The 19,330-nt window shown below is 39.6% G+C and overlaps 1 protein-coding gene across 4 annotated transcripts in view; it reads right to left on the bottom strand.

Moving 5' to 3' along the window:
• GRIN3A (glutamate ionotropic receptor NMDA type subunit 3A) overlaps window positions 1-19,330 on the bottom strand; it is a 155,201-nt gene that overhangs the window by 78,730 nt on the left and 57,141 nt on the right. For all 4 annotated transcript variants that reach the window (XM_030829877.2, XM_060300679.1, XM_060300681.1 and 1 more), the window contains exon 3: window positions 14,024-15,071. In XM_030829877.2, the coding sequence (XP_030685737.1) occupies window positions 14,024-15,071 (1,048 nt within the window). The remainder of the gene's footprint in view (window positions 1-14,023; window positions 15,072-19,330) is intronic.

Below are 19,330 nucleotides of genomic sequence, written 5' to 3'. Positions count from 1 at the left end.
CATTTCTTACATTTTTCTTCCTTTGAGAAATTTTCTCTCTAGAATGTCTGGTAATAAAACCCTTCTAGTTTATTGCTTGACGTATTCTTGTTCCCCTTTTCTTGGCTTTCCAATCTTGTAGCACATGATGGAGGGTCACGACTACACCCTCTCCCTCCAGTCTTGGGGCTTCTGCACGGGCTACCATGTCACCCTGAGATGGTCTTATCCTGACATGCTCTAACACCCCACCCAACTCCTCTTTTCTCATTTCCTTCCTTCAGGTCTTATCCTTCAGATCTCAGCCAGACTTTCTCTCCTCAGGGTGGTGGTCGGGGAGGGGCTTCTCTGATTCTCCATTCAGATCAGGTCTCCTGCGAGGCTCTCAGATTCTGATGTATTTTCCTTCAAAGTAATTAACCACGGTTTAAATCATTACCTGATTTATGTGTTCCCTTGATTAATATCTTTCTTCCCCTGTTGCAAGGACAGTGTCTGTTTTGCTGACTATTAAATTCCCAGCTGCCTAGCATGGTGCCTGGAACAAAAGTTGCTGTTATTGGATGAATTAAAGGGAGAACAAATAAATGGTATGGTGTAGTTTAGTTTTCTTCCCTCCCACCTCAAACTCCATTTTCAATGTCTTGTTTGACCTAGAGTTCTGGCACCCCTCCCTTCTTTGAGGCCAGCTTTTATTATATGAATTCATATGTTTTATTGGGCAGCCACATGCTGTTATATGAAGATCAATGAAGGTGTTTTTTATTATTTGGGGAAATGCTTATCATTTCATACTAGGGCTGTGTGAGTGTCCTTTAATGTTTCTTATTAAAGTTTATCTTGCCTTCATAGGCAGGACTGTTTAATTTTTAATATTTACTTGAATGTTCACCAGGACTCTTTCTAAAGCAGCACCATCATTTGCCTGTACAAAAAATGACATTAGTCTCCTAATCCCTCTAAGGAGGTGACATTTTTTTATATGTTAGAGACACGGGGCTAAAAGGGGCATTTTATATGAGAAGCTGGAAAAAAACAACTAGAAAGTGCATTAAAATCAGCAAATAGTTCATTTTAACTGCTCACGTATCCTTTCAACTGGGTCAATTCAACTCTATGAGGGGACGCAGGGCTTTATTTATCAGTGTACCTTATGATTTATGAAATGATTTTCTTATCTCTTATACCTCAGCAGATTGTATGTCAATGGCTAGAATGTTCTAAGAATGCCCAGGTCTACTCCTTAGACCACAGACCCAGATGAAGAGCTCACTGGATAAAAATAATGCTGCAGGTTTTATCCACCTGTCAATCATCCCAGAAGGCTAAGAGTAAATGACTCTGGATGATGAGGCAATGGGTGCTTGCTTCCATCTGTCTACATTACTCTATTTTCTGCATTGCCTATAGTGAGCAGTGCTAGTTTTATGCCAGAGACATACCCATATAAGCTCTATTAAATATATTACTCACAAATTCATGCTTTCATGGTCTCATGCTTCAAGAGCCCACCCGCTTTGAAACACGGAGCTTGCTTCCCAGAATTGTTGGTGGGAGGCTGTGAGAAGCTACATATATTACTTTTAGTGTAAAGTAAATTATTCTGGCAAAATAGTTGAGTTAAGTGAGGATAGAACTATCCTCTTGAATTTCATTTGTACAGCAGGCCATTCCCTCTCCCTTGGGGTTATCTGTAGGAGCAGCCAGCAACAAGATTATTTCTTCCCTCCCACACCCTATCAGAAAAAGAAAAGCATTCCAACTTGCCTTGGCTGCTGTAACATATAGTGAATCATAAATTGGTCTGTCCTGCACAGCCTTTTGCCTTTAATTTTATTTCTGATTCAAAGTGGTTGGTTGAAGCCAGTGAATCTCAACTCTGAAAGGGTGATAAAATGTTCAAACTCTTAACGCTTAACAGTTTTATTAATTGTGTTAAATGTATATAGCCAGCATGCGAAACAATTATGTCCAAGAAGAAAAATGGAGCTATTACAGTCATCGTAAGTTATCTAATATCATGGTTACAGATGCGTATAAGCCAGGACTCAATTTTCTGATGGATTGGGTATAAATACAGATCATAAATCTTACTTTTTAAGTCAATAGGTTTTCATCCAAACACATTTCCCATAAGAATATTTTATAAGTATTTTTTTTAGATTCCAAGACTGATATCAAAAAACTATAGCCAAATTTTTGGGCTATTAATAGATACTATTTACACAAAAATAAGAAAACACTATTTCTATAATTTGAAATATTTTATGTAACAAACAAGTAGTTTTAAGGAAACAGTAGATGGAACTCTTGGGAACCTCGTTTTTAGGATGGGGCTGCTTAGATGGCCTCTAAGAGCTGAAGACATCAATTCCTAGGAGCACATTTCTTTTTTGTTTTTCGTTTATTAACATATTTATTGGAGTATAATTGTTTACATTGTTGTGTTAGTTTCTGCTGTATAACAAAGTGAATCAGCTATAAGTATACATATATCCCCATATCTTCTCCTTCTTGCGTTTTCCTCCCACCCTCCATATCCCACCACTCTAGGTGGTCACAAAGCACCAAGCTGATCTCCCTGTGTTATGCGGCTGCTTCCCACTAGCTATTTTACATTTGGTGGTGTATATATGTCCATGCCACTCTCTCACATCATCCCAGCTTACCCTTCCCCCTCCCCATATCCTCAAGTCCATTCTCTGTGTCTGTGTCTTTATTCCTGTCCTGCCCCTAGTTTCTTCAGAACCGTTTTTTTGTTTTGTTTTTTTTTTTAGATTCCATATATATGTGTTAGCATACGGTATTTGTTTTTCTCTTTCTGACTTACTTCACTCTGTATGACAGACTCTGGGTACATCCATGTCACTACAAATAACTCAATTTCGTTTCTGTTTATGGCTGAGTAATATTCCACTCTATATGTGTGCCACATCTTCTTTATCCATTCATCTGTTGATGGACACTTAAGTTGCTTCCATGTCCTGGCTATTGTAAATAGAGCTGCAGTGAACATTGTGGTACATGACTCTTTTTGAATTATGGTTTTCTCAGGATATATGTCCAGTAGTGGGATTGCTGGGTCATATGGTAGTTCTAGTTTTTTAAGAAACCTCCAAACTGTTCTCCAGAGTGGGTGTATCAATTTACATTCCCACCAACAGTGCAAGAGTGTTCCCTTTTCTCCACACTCTCTCCAGTATTTATTGTTTGTAGATTTTTTGGTGATGGCCATTCTGACTGGAGTCAGGTGATACCTCATTGTAGTTTTTTTTTTTTTTGTGATACACGGGCCTCTCACTGCTGTGGCCTCTCCCATTGCAGAGCGCAGGCTCCGGACGCGCAGGCTCAGCGGCCATGGCTCATGGGCCCAGCCGATCCGCGGCATGTGGGATCTTCCCGGACCAGGGCACGAACCCGTGTCCCCTGCATCAGCAGGCGGACTCTCAACCACTGCGCCACCAGGGAAGGCTCCCTCATTGTAGTTTTGATGTGCATTTCTCTAAAGATTAGTGATGTTGAGCATTCTTTCATGTGTCTGTTGGCAATCTGTATATCTTCTTTAGAGAAATGTCTATTTAGGTCTTCTGCCCATTTTTGGATGGATTGTTTGTTTTTTGGATATTGATATGCATGAGCTGCTTGTAAATTTTGTAGATGAATCCTTTGTCAGTTGCTTCATTTGCAAATATTTTCTCCCATTCTGAAGGTTTTTTCGTCTTGTTTATGGTTTCCTTTGCTGTGCAAAAGCTTTGAAGTTTCATTAGGTCCTCTTTGCTTATTTTTGATTTTATTTCCATTTCTCTAGGAGGTGGGTCAAAAAGGATCTTGCTGTGATTTGTGACATAGAGTGTTCTGCCTATGTTTTCCTCTAAGAGTTTTATAGTGTCTGGCCTTACATTTAGGTCTTTAATGCATTTTGAGTTTATTTTTGTGTATGGTGTTAGGGAGTGTTCTAATTTCATTCTTTTACATATAGCTGTCCAGTTTTCCCAGCACCACTTATTGAAGAGGCTGCCTTTTCTCCATTGTATATTCTTGCCTCCTTTATCAAAGATAAGGTGACCATATGTGTGTGGGTTTATCTCTGGGCTTTCTATTCTGTTCCATTGATCCATATTTCTGTTTTTGTGCCAGTACCATACTGTCTTGATTACTGTAGCTTTGTAGTATAGTCTGACGTCAGGGAGCCTGATTCCTCCAGCTTCATTTTTCTTTCTCAAGATTGCTTTGGCTATTTGGGGTCTTTTGTGTTTCCATAAAAATTGTGAAATTTTTTGTTCTAGTTCTGTGAAAAATGCCACTGGTAGTTTGATAGGGTTTGCATTGAATCTGTAGATTGCTTTGGGTAGTAGAGTCATTTTCACAATGTTGATTCTTCCAATCCAAGAACATGGTATATCTCTCCATCTGTTTGTATCATCTTTAATTTCTTTCATCAGTGTCTTATAGATTTCTGCATACAGGTCTTTTGTTTCCTTAGGTAGGTTTATTCCTAGGTATTTTATTCTTTTTGTTGCAATGGTAAATGAGAGTGTTTCCTTAATTTCTCTTTCAGATTTTTCATCATTAGTGTATAGGAATGCCAGAGATTTCTGTGCATTAATTTTGTATCCTGCTACTTTACCAAATTCATTGATTAGCTCTAGTAGTTTTCTGGTAGCCTCTAAGATTTTCTATGTATAATATCACATCATCTGCAAACAGTGACAGTTTTACTTCTTTTCCAATTTGGATTCCTTTTATTTCTTTTTCTTCTCTGATTGCTGTGGTTAAACTTCCAAAACTATGTTGAATAATAGTGGTGAGAGTGGGCAACCTTGTGTTCTTCCTGATCTTAGTGGAAATGGTTTCAGTCATTCACCATTGAGGACGATGTTGGCTGTGGGTTTGTCATATATGGCTTTTATTATATTGGCCTTTATTATGTCATATATGGCCTTTATTATATCTATGCCTACTTTCTGGAGGGTTTTTTTATAATCATAAATGGGTGTTGAGTTTTGTTGAAAGCTTTTTCTGCATATCTTGAGATGATCATATGGTTTTTATCCTTCAGTTTGTTAATATGGTGTATCACATTGATTGATTTGCGTGTATTGAAGAATCCTTGCATTCCTGCGATAAACCCCACTTGATCATGGTGTGTGATCCTTTTAATGTGTTGTTGGATTCTGTTTGCTAGTATTTTGTTGAGGATTTTCACATCTATGTTCATCAGTGATATTGGCTTGTAGTTTTCTTTTTTTGTGACATCTTTGTCTGGTTTTGGTATCAGGGTGATGGTGGCCTGGTAAAATGAGTTTGGGAGTGTTCTTCCTCTGCTATATTTTGGAAGAGTTTGAGAAGGATGGGTGTTAGCTCTTCTCTAAATGTTTGATAGAATTCACCTGTGAAGCCATCTGGTCCTGGGCTTTTGTTTGTTGGAAGATTTTTAATCAAAGTTTCAATTTCAGTGCTTGTGATTGGTCTGTTTATAATTTCTATTTCTTCCTAGTTCAGTCTCGGAAGGTTGTGCTTTTCTAAGAATTTGTCCATTTCTTCCAGGTTGTCCATTTTATTGGCATAGAGTTGCTTGTAGTAATCTCTCATGATCCTTTGTATTTCTGCCGTGTCAGTTGTTACTTCTCCTTTTTCATTTCTAATTCTGTTGATTTGAGTCTTCTCCCTTCTTTTCTTGATGATTCTGGCTAATGGATTATCAATTTTGTTTATCTTCTCAAAGAACCAGCTTTTAGTTTTATTGATCTTTGCTATTGTTTCCTTTATTTCTTTTTCATTTATTTCTAATCTGGTCTTTATGATTTCTTTCCTTTTGCTAACTTTGGGGGTTTTTTTTTTTTTTGGTTCTTCTTTCTCTAATTGCTTTAGGTGTAAGGTTAGGTTGATTATTTGAGATTTTTCTTGTTTCTTGAGGCAGGATTGTATTGCTATAAACTTCCCTCTTAGAACTGCTTTTGCTGCATCCCATTGGTTTTGGGCCATCGTGTTTTCATTGTCATTTTTTTCTAGGTATTTTTTTTATTTCCCCTTTGATTTCTTCAGTGATCTCTTGGTTATTTAGTAATGTATTGTTTAGCCTCCATGTGTTTGTATTTTTTACAGATTTTTTCCTGTAATTGATATCTAGTCTCATAGCATTGTGGTCGGAAAAGGTACTTGATATGATTTCAGTTTTCTTAAATTTACTGAGGCTTGACTTGTGACCCAAGATATGATCTATCCTGGAGAATGTTCCATGAGCACTTGAGAAGAAAGTGTATTCTGTTGTTTTTGGATGGAATGTCATATAAATATCAATTAAGTCCATCTTGTTTAATGTGTTATTTAAAGCTTGTGTTTCCTTATTTATTTTCATTTTGGATGATCTGTCCTTTGGTGAAAGTGGGGTGTTAACATCTCCTACTATGATTGTGTTACTGTTGATTTCCCCTTTTATGGCTGTTAGCATTTGCCTTAAGTTGAGGTGCTCCTATGTTGGGTGCATAAATATTTACAATTGTTATATCTTCTTCTTGGATTGATCATTTGATCATTATGTAGTGTCCTTCTTTGTCTCTTGTAATAGTCTTTATTTTAAAGTGTATTTTGTCTGATATGGTAATTGCTACTCCAGCTTTCTTTGGATTTCCATTTTAATGGAATATCTTTTTCCATCCCCTCACTTCAGTCTGTGTGTTTCCCTAGGTCTGAAGTGGGTCTCCTGTGGACAGCATATATATGCGTCTTGCTTTTGTACCCATTCAGCGAGTTTGTATCTTTTGGTTGGAGCATTTAAACCATTTACATTTAAGGTAATTATCAATATGTATGTTCCTATTACCAGTTTCTTAATTTCTTTGGGTTTGTTATTGTAGGTCTTTTCCTTCCTTTGTGTTTCCTGCCTAGAGAAGTTCCTTTAGCATTTGTTGTAAAGCTGGATTGGTGGTGCTGAATTCTCTTAGCTTTTGCTTGTCTGTAAAGGTTTTAATTCCTCCATGGAATCTGAATGAGATCCTGCTGGGTAGACTAATCTTGGTATAGGTTTTTCCCTTTTGTCACTTTAAATATGTCCTGCCACTCCCTCTGGCTTTCAGAGTTTCTGCTGAAAGATCAGTTGTTAACCTTATGGGGATTCCCTTGTATGTTATTTGTTGCTTTTCCCTTGCTGCTTTCAATATTTTTTCTTTGTATTTAATTTTTGACAGTTTGATTAATATGTGTCTTGGCATGTTTCTCCTTGGATTTATCCTGTATGGGACTGTCTCTGTTTCCTGCACTTGATCAACTATTTCCTTTCCCATATTAGGGAAGTTTTCAACTATAATCTCTTCAAATATTTTCTCAGTCCCTTTCTTTTTCTCTTCCTCTTCTGGGACCCCTATAATTCAAATGTTGGTGTGTTTAATGTTGTCCCAGAGGTCTCTGAGACTGTCCTCAATTCTTTTCATTCTTTTTTCTTTATTCTGCTCTGCAGTAGTTATTTCCAGTATTTTATCTTCCAGGTCACTTATCCATTCTTCTGCCTCAGTTATTCTGCTGTTGGTTCCTTCTAGAAAATTTTTAATTTCATTTATTGTGTTGTTCATCATTGTTTGTTTGCTCTTTAGTTCTTCTAGTTCCTTGTTAAACATTTCTTGTGTTTTCTCCATTCTAGTTCCAAGATTTTGGATCATCTTTACTATCATTACTCTGAATTCTTTTTCAGGTAGACTGCCTATTTTCTCTTCATTTGTTAGGTGTGGTGGGTTTTTGCCTTGCTCCTTCATCTGCTGTGTGTTTCTCTGTCATCTCATTTTGCTTAACTTACCGTGTTTGGGGTCTCCTTTTTGCAGGCTGCAGGTTCATAGTACCTGTTGTTTTTGGTGTCCGCCCCCAGTGGGTAAGGTTGGTTCAGTGGGTTGTGTAGGCATCCTGGTGCAGGGGACTGGTGCCTGTGTTCTGGTGGGTGGGGCTGGATCTTGTCTTTCTGGTGGGCAGTACCTTGTCTGGTGGTGTGTTTTGGAGTGTCTGTGAACTTATGATTTTAGGCAGTCTCTCTGTTAATGGGTGGGGTTGTGTTGCTATCTTGCTAGTTGTTTCACATGGGGTGTCCAGCACTGGAGCTTGCTGGTCGTTGAGTGGAGCTGGATCTTAATGTTGAGATGGAGATCTCTGGGAGAGCTTTCACCAATTGATATTATGTGGGCCCGGGAGGTCTCTGGTGGTCCAGTGTCCTGAACTCGGCTCTCCCACCTCTGAGGCTTTGGCCTGACACCCAGCAGGAGTACAAAGACTCTGTCAGCCATACGGGTCAGAAGAAAAGGGAGAAAAATAAATAAATAAAATAAAATGAAATAAAATAAGGTTATTAAAATAAAAAAATTATTAAACTAAAAAATAAAAAAAGTAATTAAAAAAATAGAGCAACAAAACCAATAAACAAATCCACCAATGATAACAAACCCTAAAAACTAAACTAAGAGAAACATATAAATTAGAAATTAGTCGCATACAGCAAACCCAAAGTCTACAGTTGCTCCCAAAGTCCACTGCCTCAATTTTGGGATGATTTGTTATCTATTCAGGAATTCCACAGATGCAGGGTACATCAAGTTGACTGTGGAGATTTAATCTGCTGCTCCTGAGGCTGCATGGAGGAATTTCCCTTTCTCTTCTTTGTTCACACAGCTCCTGGAGTTTAGCTTTGGATTTGGCCCCGCCTTTTCATGTAAGTTGCCCTGTGGCGTCTGTTCTTCACCCAGACGGGAGGGGGTTAAAGGAGAGGCTGATTAGGGGGCTCTGGCTCACTCAGGCTGGTGGTGGGGGGAGGGAGGGGTATGGAATGCGGGGCGAGCCTGTGGCAGCAGAGTCTGGCCTGATATTGCCGACAGCCTGAGGTGTGCCATGTGTTCTCCTGAGGAAGTTGTCCCTGGATCACGGGACCCTGGCAGTGGCGGGCTGCACAGGATCCCGGGAGGGGAGGTGTGGATAGTGACCTGTGCTTGCACACAGGCTTCTTGGTGGCTGCAGCAGCAGCCTTAGCATTTTCATGCCTGTCTCTGGTGTCCGCGCTGATAGCCACGACTCGTGCCCATCTCAGGAGCTTGTTTAGGCGGTGTTCTGCCTTCTGTGTGCAGACTAGGAAGGAATCCCCTCTCCTCACGCACCCCGAAACAATGGTCTCTTGACTCTTAGGCAGTTCCAGACTTTTTCCCGGACTCCCTCCCGACTAGCTGTGGCGCACTAGCCCCCTTCAGGCTGTGTTCATGCAGCCAACCCCAGTCCTCTTCCTGAGATCTGACCTCTGAAGCCCGAGCCTCAGCTCCCAGCCCCCACCTGCCCCAGGGGGGAGCAGAGAAGCGTCTCAGGCGGTGAGTGCTGGTTGGCACCGATGCTCTGTGCAGGAATCTCCCCGCTTTGCCCTCTGCACCCCTGTTGCTGTGCTCTCCTCTCTGGCTCCAAAGCTTCCCCCCCACCCCCCTGTCTCCACCAGTGAAGGGGCTTCCTATTGTGTGGAAACTTTTCCTCCTTCACAGCTCCCTCCCAGTGGTGCATGTCCCGTCCCTATTCTTTTGTCTCTGTTTTTTTTTTGTTTTTTCTTTTGCCCTACCCAGGTACTTGGGAGTTTCTTGCCTTTTGGGAAGTCTGAGGTCTTCTGCCAGCATTCAGTAGGTGTTCTGTAGGAGTTGTTCCACATGTAGATGTATTTTTGATGTATATGTGGGGAGGAAGGTGATCTCCACGTCTTACTCCTCTGCCATCTTGAAGGTCCTCCAGGAGCACATTTCTTAATAAAATTCTTCTAGGGAAGTCTGGGAGTTGTTATTCTCAAAGTTTTCAGGCACACAATATAACAGGAAGACATGAGGAGATTATCCCAAGATAACTAAAGAAGAGTTAGAGAAGGGAAAGAGGCCGGTGTTCAAGAGCATTAATGTGGAGGCACAGGGAAATTTGCCTGGGGTGAATTAAATGAGCTGTGGGAAAATGGAATGAAAATGGCAGCATAGTACAATGGGACCTGTCTTGATACCCAGTAATTGAGGGGGATGAAAAGATATGAAAATAAATGAGACTGTGAGTAAGGGGCAGAAGAATTTTCAGAGTGTGACCAACATTCCACATAAATCACCTCTCATTCAGATGTAGGAGATTTTTACCTTACATGGAAAAACAAATATCCCAAGAGAACCACAGGAGATCTGTGACTTCTATGTAAATGATACCTTTTCACTCCTCAGCTAACATGCTATGAAAATGGAATCTTGAAAAATACCGGAAAAAAGCAAACCACATAAACCCAGTTTCATCAGACATTCAAAGACACACACATGCTAATTCTCATGGTTTGGACTGGGCACTGATCAGCCTTTGTCCTATTTGATAACTGCCTTGGCAGATGGGATAATGTCACTCTTTATCTCAAAAAGTTAAAATTCAATGTACAGAGAGGCATTCAAGGGCCTGCATGACTTCACTTCAGGGCACTTTTTTCTCCTCACCTTCTACACCTTATCTCTCCACAAACCCATATTCCAGCTTTATGCCTGCTGCTTCTCCTCAGACAGTAATTTTTCTCCCTACTGCCTTCTCCCTTGGGGTCTCATACTCCCCCAGTGCTTTAATACGCAGTGTCACCTCTCTGCCCAAGATTCCCACCAGCTTCAGTGTCACTCCTGAACTCTGGCTCCATGTTTCCCAATGCCTGGTGGATTTCACCTGGATGTCCAATACAGCTTTTAAGATGCCCAGTATGAAACTGACCTGATCATCATATTTTCTAGCTCTTAAACTGCCTTTTCTGCTTCCTTGAATGGTACCATCCCCTCAGACACTCGGGCCTGCAACTTTGAAGGTGTGACTCTTTGTTGCCACTCATATCCAATTAATTGCCAAGTCCTACTGACCTGGTCACCGCAATGTTTCTTGACTCTTTCTTCTTTTTATTAGTGACAGTAGCTATAACTTCAACTCTGTCCACTGTCTTTCTCTTCTAATCGTGTTTACGTGCTGCTGCCAAAAAAACCATCTTAAATGGATTCTGCTTCTCTGTGCTATTCCACTGTTCAAAAATGTCAATGGACCTCTAGTGTCAAGTATTCACTTTCCTTAGCCTGATGTCAAAGATCCTGTGATATCTCAACCGAACTTACTTTTCAGACTTGGATCTTCTCTTTCCTTTCATGCTGTGACTAAAGAGAACTCCTGAAGATATCCTGACTGTGCCTTATACTTTCCACCTCCAAGTAGTTCATTCTGTTCTTTTGCTTGGAATGTCCATTCTTCTTTCCTTGATGCACATGTCCAAATTCCAAGTCTTCTTCAAGAATAAGCACACATTTTATCTTATTAATTAAGCCTTCCCTTGAAGGTGATCACACTTCCCTTGAACTTTTACATATTTGTTTCTAAACTTTGGCATGCTTATAACTTTATTTTTTGTAGTTCTACTTTTAGTTTTTTGAGGACCTCCAGACTGTTTTCATAGTGGCTGTACTAATTTTCAATCCTACGAACACTTATAACTTTCTAAGTTATTTCTCCTTGTGTTTTTATCTTTTCTCCCCTACTTGACTTATTCACTTCTGAATTTCTCCACATCATTTAGTGTAAAAAAAGGATAGAGTCACTCAAAGATTTGAGCATTGGTAGGAGAGAAAAGAGCTCATGTGAGTGAGTGGAATATACTTAAGAATGAATGCTGAGTGACTGAAAGGGTATGGAAATTATTTTGATCATACCTCTCCATGGGAAGGTGAGGACATTATGTCATCTGCATAATACCATACATCTGGATGAAAACTGAACAATTCTGTCACCAACATTATTTGCCAAAAGCCCAGATGTCGAGTATTGCTTAATCAAGTAATCTGGGTGTCTTTATATGAAAAAAAAAAAAAGTGAGAGACTTTAATATAGAAACAACATTAGGAAAGAGAAATACATTTTTGGGAACCTTAGTGGATCTTCATTTATTATCTAAAGTTGAAAATGTTTTAGATTTAGGCTTGTCCCACTTCTTTAAGACCTTACTAGATGTAACACAAAGTTGACATTGTCCATTTCCTCTCACTCTGTCCTGTGGGCTATGTTAGATTATAAAAATGTCACCTTTTTATTCTGGTGGAGTTGGGGTTGGAATGGTTGTTTCTTTTTGTTTAAAAAAACTTTTACTTCTGTGTATGGTTTATCTTTATGCATTCTTTCTAATCCCTAAAATAATCATTACTTCAGGTTTCTCATGTGTAACGTCCATAACAATTTTGGTAATCTTTGGTTCTGATTAATGAAACTCTAGTCAGTATTGTGTTCATCTTTTTACGTACAATAATGGTCTGGAATCTTCACAACAACAGGCATATATATTAGATTGTTTCTTATACTAGATTGGATTGAATGGTTTCCAAGTCTAGTTTGTAATTTAAGCATCACATTGCAAGACTCTTGCAAGAAAATTCGAGTAAGTTTCTTTTAAGATGGTGAACATTTGGGAGATCTATAGGCCTCTTGGGGCAAAGAATAAATAGAGGCTGCTAATACCAGTGCAGTGTGAATGCTGAAGCATCACCAAAATCTCTCTTCAGGATAACACATGTATTTATACTACAGAACTTATTTGTGTTCACTAAACTCCAGCTGATAACCTAAAGTCCTGAGTGCACAATAAGAAGTGATGCAATTCATTGCCTAGTCAATGACCCATTGTTTGTTGAATCTTTTCATGAGGTTCACGCCTCTTACGAGGAGGTTTTCAGTATATGGGTCAAATTTCTCATGTTCATTTGTTTGCAAAACAGACCATATCCTAATCCAAACCATTTATGAGAATCCTCTAAAGCTGCCACCAGCCTTCTGGGCCACTCTATCATTTAACAAAGACAGTTGTAAATGTCCTATTTGTTCATGCTCTATGTAATTAATTTTAAATGTTTGATAAAAATATGTAGTAAATGGTTCAATACCATGAGATTTGATGTGAAAAGGGATATTTGAAAAGGCATGGTGAATGTTTCACTGTTTGAAACACTCAGCTTAGCTCAAGTTGCTTTAAACACATTGTGTCCTGGGGATGCCCACTGAATTGCAGCTTTCTCCAGTCTCTCCTAGATGGGTCTTACACATTGGTATACACTTCTGCTCTGGATCTGCATTCTGTTCCCCATTGGGACTGTAGTACTCCCTGGAGTCCTATTCTAATTGCTTTGAGCCCTGACAACCCCCTCCTCTCTACTCCCACCAGGTTGGACCAAGTTCTCCATACTCCCAGTCACAAAAGAGGTCTTGTTTCAATCCAGAGAGAACATAGACATGGCTGTCCTTACTCAAGTATCACCACTGCTTTACCTGCTTACCTGAACTTCACCCCCTTCCTCCCTTCTACCCTTACAGTTGGATGTCTAGGATATCAGAGGAGGCCTAGAATAGATACAATTTTCTTGAATGTTCTTGGACGTTGTAATGTGACTGCTGGCACACTCCTCCAACCCCAAGGTGATCAGTTTTCCTTACTCTATAAGGACACCCTGTTCCTAGCTAACCTTGCCACCTCAGTTAGCTCAGTACTCCTTATCTATACCCATTGAGTTTTCTAGCATCCGACTCTGGGTGCTTATGATAAAATGTTAGTTCTTTCCATTTTACAATTTTTCATGGTGAAAAAAAGTTTCTTTACAATTTAAAATATGGACCTTACTATTTATTTCCATTAATTCCCAAGAGAAGTAATTAATTCATTTTGAAGTTTACTTTAGGTGAAAATACTTTGTAAGACTATTCCCTGATAGCTATTCTGCCAGATGGTTAACTAACAAAGGAAAAACTGCACAAATAGATGTTTCTACCAGAAGGACTTTCTCTGGAACAAACATCTCCTAAAAGCATCCCTCACTCTTTTTGTTTCATTTAATAAAACAATGAAATATTTAGTGCATCCAGGCAACAGGCTTTTTTGGACTAGTCTCTATGGATGGTTCAGAGAATATTCTTCTGTTAGATGAAAGAATATAGACATACTACAGCATAAAATACAATATATGGAGTTAAAATTGACAATTAGGAAATCTAGAGTTAAAAGAAGTATTACCTTAGGGTCATATATTCCAGAAAGCTCTTCATAGATCTTCTCACCTACCATGACAGCAGCCAAATTCGCTGTATATGTAGAAAGGCAAAACATACAGAAAATGGCCCAAAGGTTCATCAGAAACCTTCCAGTCCAGCATTTTGGGGGTTTGATGGCTGCTGTTCTACCAAACAAGAGGGCATAACAGACATTCAAGGCTGAAGAGAAGGAGAAAACTTTACTTCTGTTCCGCCCCTTGGGAGTCATACCAAAGGGGCTCTTCCATTCATAGAGAGTGAGGAAGATGGCAGTGATGTGCAGAGCCACAAAAATCCCCAGCCACATTGTCCAATGGAGTGGCCACATGAAGGCTCCAATGGGAGCTGCTGTGTCCCGGGTCCTCACTAAGATGCCCAAGCTGGTGGAGAAGAAAGGACTGGTGAAATCTATCACCTGGCTTCGTGCAGTATTGATGCTGAAGGAAGTGACTGCCATGTGGGCTGACCCACTGAGGAGTTCACCCACCAGCCCAGTCCAGTGCCCATTTTTCCAGGCTCCATATTTGCCATCCCCAACAATATAGAGATCAAAGTCAAAGTTCATGTCTTCTGCTAGCTTTTCCAGCAGATCAATGCAATATCCATAGCAGCACTTCTTGAACTTGATGGGCACTGTATCATTACTGCTATGAAGGCTGCTAAAAAGGCTGTCCAGTATGGAAGAATCATTAGTCATGGGGTCTAGACAGAGTTGGCCAGCAGGGCACAAGCCTTCATCATCTACCTCCCGTGTGAAGACAAATGGATGTTCGATCAAAGTAACCACTCGCAAGTGTAGCTTACTTGGGTGTTGGAAGTGGGTTTTGTGCCTCTGGGCTTGCTCTGGCCATATTCCATAGTCCATGATAATCTTCCCCTGCTGCCAGCTGCCCAAGCGTGTCCACATTGGCTTTCCCAGGGGGTCATGTTGCAGATTCCAGATGAAAAGGTTGTTTTCTGAGCTGATGATAGTGGAACCTTTTACTTTGATGGAACCACTGAGGCCTCTGAAAGTGGTGTTGGCTAGAAACCTGGCAAAGAGGAGCAAAGGCAAAAAGTGAGGAAGAGAGGTGAGGCCAAAGTCCGGAAGCAGTGCTCATCTTTTCTTCTCTGTCTTAATAAGAAGAAACTCTATTTTTTTCAAAAGGCACTGCCTGTAATTACTTTAGGAATTAATAAGCTGGACTCTTTCTAGGACAAGAGTCCCTATTTCATTGAGCAAATGAGATCTCAACCTCAGGTTCTAACACCTGGGCTGGGTGATTTACTTGTGGTCTTACTCCAAATCTTTATTCCTAGTTAAGGAATGTGTTAATTGTTTTCTGTTGTAAATGGTTAATTATATATTCTTACAAATTTCCAAGCTATGAAGGTTCTCAGCATCTTTAACATGTCTCATTTCTACTGCTCACCACATTCAATTGCAAATAAATCAGCTCAATAAATATATTCTCTTTGGTGCAAGGAATAAGTTATAATACATATGTATATACTTTTATGATTGCTTAAAATTATATTCATAATTCTAGAAAATAGCCAAATCTTGTTATCAGTGTTTAGCGTGGAAACAATCAACATGTCTGTCCCCATGAGGCCAGTCTAAGCTGCGTGTTGGATACCATCCATGGAATAAAGAAAAAGATGATAAATAGACTTGCAGTTCCCAGGACAGCCTCAGGCTAACCTCCCTCTAAGTCATTAGAGAAAAACAGTTGGCTCTGGCTCTAGAGAGAGCTTCTGTCAGAAGTCAAAGAAAGGAAAATTACCAACTGAATGATATACTGATTCCTAACCCTGGGAACCAGGGCACTGTCAGTATATGTTCTGCTATGGACAAGGCAGGGAAATGCTTGGTCAGTCTCTGTCTTTCTTGAGTTTGGGAAGATAAGACAATAAGAGGTAATATATGAGCTCGAGGCACCTCTGTACTGTTTTTTTTTTTTTCAGTACGCAGGCCTCTCACTACTGTGGCCTTTCCCGCCGTGGAGCACAGGCTCCTCCGTGGCATGCAGGATACCCCCGGACCGGGGCACGAACCCATGTCCCCCGCACCGGCAGGCGGACTCCCAACCACTGCGCCACCAGGGAAGCCCCCTCTGTACTCTTAATTATGGCCTTGTGTCAGAAATGAAGCCCATATTTTGACATCAAACACACCTGTGTTAGAATATTGGTCCACCCACCTTCTAGTATTGTCCTTGGACACAAATTTACTGAACTCTAAGCTTCAGTTTTGTCATCAGCAAAATGGGGGAGGTAATTACATTTTTATTTTTAAATTATTTCTACTGCAAGGGTTAGAAATAATGCATGTGAAGTATATACCACACCTTTTGACATAGAACAGATGTTCCAGATATGGTAATTATTATTTAATGTCATTCAAATTTTTTCAATCAAGGCTGTCCCAGGTCACTTTTCCTAGTCTTTTAATAGAATTTTTCTAGTTGGAGGCACAAAGTACTGCATTATGATAAACTCATAGAGGCTACTCAAGACTTATTTCAAATTAAAAGAAATTAAATTGAAATGTGGACTGTAACATAGAAGATTTTTATGAGGAGTTGGATGATACAGAATGTGTTTCTTCATGAAACACATTCATCCATTGCTTGCCACAAACATTACTCTGTAATTTATAAATACAAATACCAGTAGTAAGAAGTTGTGCTGCCATAGAGGAAACAGAAAAATCAGAAAGTGTGAAGAATATACTAATTTTCATTACAGATATAAATTTAAATCACATTTGAAGATGCTACTGTCACTAAATGCAATGAAACTGCTCATTTTGGTAGATTGCATATAATAGTAATTATTCATGTTAGCTCTCCCCAGTGGGACTCTACCACTTAAAATGAATTCTGTTTAGCAACAAGTAATGAAGTCTCAGTTATCTTAGACTTTCAAACAGTTTTCTGCTTCTTTAGGGAAGTAGGGAACCAAATCATTAAAATATACAGATTAATCAACTGATAATTACCTAGGTACTATAATAGAAGGGTGACTACAACTGTGTTTCTGATGAGCAATGTACTGTTAGATTTGTTAAGACACACACACACACACACACACACACACACACACACACACACACTGACATAGCCTAGGGAATAAAACAGTTATTAGTAAATAGTTTAATTTTATTTGGTCAATTTAGTGATCAGGAAAGTAAAGTTAAAGTTGTAGAAAGAGAAGCCCTTCATTATTTTAAGAATAGTTGGGGCTTAATGATTATAGACTTTTAACTGGATGGACCTACGAAGGACTACCACTGAGTAAATATATATTAAAATCATCTCAGAAAAGCGGTCTTCAGGAATCTTTTAGAGATTATATAACTCCCTCATTCCAGTAAAACCTATTCCTCATTATCGATGTTAAATAGCATTCAGCATGGCCATGACTAAAGAACAATGCTCAGTTGTCTTTGAGGCACTCATCTATCACAGAAAGACATATCAGTCAGGATCTAAATGTCTTTCATTTTCCCAGATTGGAAAATCCAGTGTTTGTTTCACTATGCAGTTGGCACCAAGAAATTGGGTCTCAGAGAATCCCCATTAATGATGGATTATTTTTATTTTCAGTTTTACAGAGAGGATAAGTTAAAATCTCATTAATAGCTTTAGTTATTGTCACCTTCACTATGTATTCTTTGTAATGGAATGACAGTACATAGCCGAGTTTGAATATTCACTATGTTAGTTAAAAGATTACAGTGTTGAAATCTTGCTTTTGCTTGAAGTGATTTCTACCATGTTCCTTTTTATCTTGCCCTGGACTCTTCTTGGATGAACAAGAAAAAGGAAAATCAGGAATAATTTTATTGGCAAGATAAACTGATACAAATACCAGGCACTGTTCTTAGTATGAGTTATAGAGATGAAAGACACACTCATTGTTCTCAAGGAGCTCAAAGTCTAGTGATGGGGAGAAAGAAAAGCAAACAGGCAATTCTAAACCAGTGTAATAAGCATCCTGATGGAGGTAGAATTGGGTGCCATTGGAACAGAAAGCAAGGACACCCACAATCTAGGGGTGACAAGGAAGGCTTCAGAGAGGAGCAGGTGCGAGAGCTGAGTCTTGAAGAAGGAGTTACAGTTAACCAGGAAGAGAAGCTGGGGCTTGGTGCTGTCAGCACAGGGAGACGCATGTGCAAAAGCCAGAGACAGAGAGAGCAAGCTGCATGATGGTAAGTGGTGAGAAATAAGGCTGGAGATGACGGTGAGAAGTGAGTTACAAAAGGACTGAGGCCACGATGAAGCTAATGGAGAGCCATCGAGAGAATTTTTCTGAGGAGGGACAGCATCATCAGATTTGATTTTAGAAAGATTTTGTTTTCCTGCTAGCTATATAGGAAATGGTTTGGAAGGAGAAGGTGGCTGAGCACAGTTTCAGCTATGAGGAATAATGCTCCTTTCCGCCTCTTGCTTCCTCTCTTCCTCTCTCTCTGCCTGTTTCACAAGGGCCTTAAGGTGACAAGGGCTAAGGTAATAGCAGAAGTGGAAAAAATGGCAAAATCAAGAGATACATAGTTTCAGAAAGAAAAGTAGTGATTTTGAGAGGGTCAAATGCACATGATTGCATTTAATTCACAAACTGTATTAAGAATGTGTAAAACTCGGCTTGATGGAAGGTCATATAAATAAGACCTGGAGTATTTAAGTTGATTATGAGCTAAATGTAAGCCCACAGAGCACTGTGGGAAAAAAAGAGAGAAAAGTAATCTTAAATTCTTTTAATAGTAGTTTAGAGCCTGGGTCACAGGGACCAATAATAATACCATTACATTCTGTGCTGATCATACTACTTCTCCAGCCTAGCTATGAATTCTCAATAAATCTTCCAGTTCAAATATCATGAGGAAAGGTAGGAGGTGGAAAATTTAACAAGGGGAGCTAAGTATAACAATCCAATTGGACAGCAGAGTAGAAACATATTCAGGTTGCAACTGAACTCTAGAGGCTTTGCATGTCCATTTTATGAGGCTGGATTTTATTTAACAGGAAAAGGGGAGCCATGAAGATTTCAAAGTAGAGTAATGATGTAACCATAAGTCTGCATTGGTAATACTGCTCTGGCAACAGGTACAATGTGTCAATAGGAAGGAAGAGATAGTGACCAGGAGACCACTTCGAAGACTAGTACAATAGCTCTGTCATGGTATGATAAGGGTCTGAATCGCACTCCATGAGTGAGAATCTGGTTTAGCACTGTGCCTTGTGCATAGTGAGTGTTTAACAAAGCAGTTCAGGTATCCATCTTTCTTATCAGCAGATCTCCCAAG

This window comes from Globicephala melas, chromosome 6, assembly GCF_963455315.2.
Source record: "Globicephala melas chromosome 6, mGloMel1.2, whole genome shotgun sequence".
Lineage (NCBI taxonomy): Eukaryota > Metazoa > Chordata > Mammalia > Artiodactyla > Delphinidae > Globicephala > Globicephala melas.
This window is presented reverse-complemented; position numbering and strand designations above follow the sequence as displayed.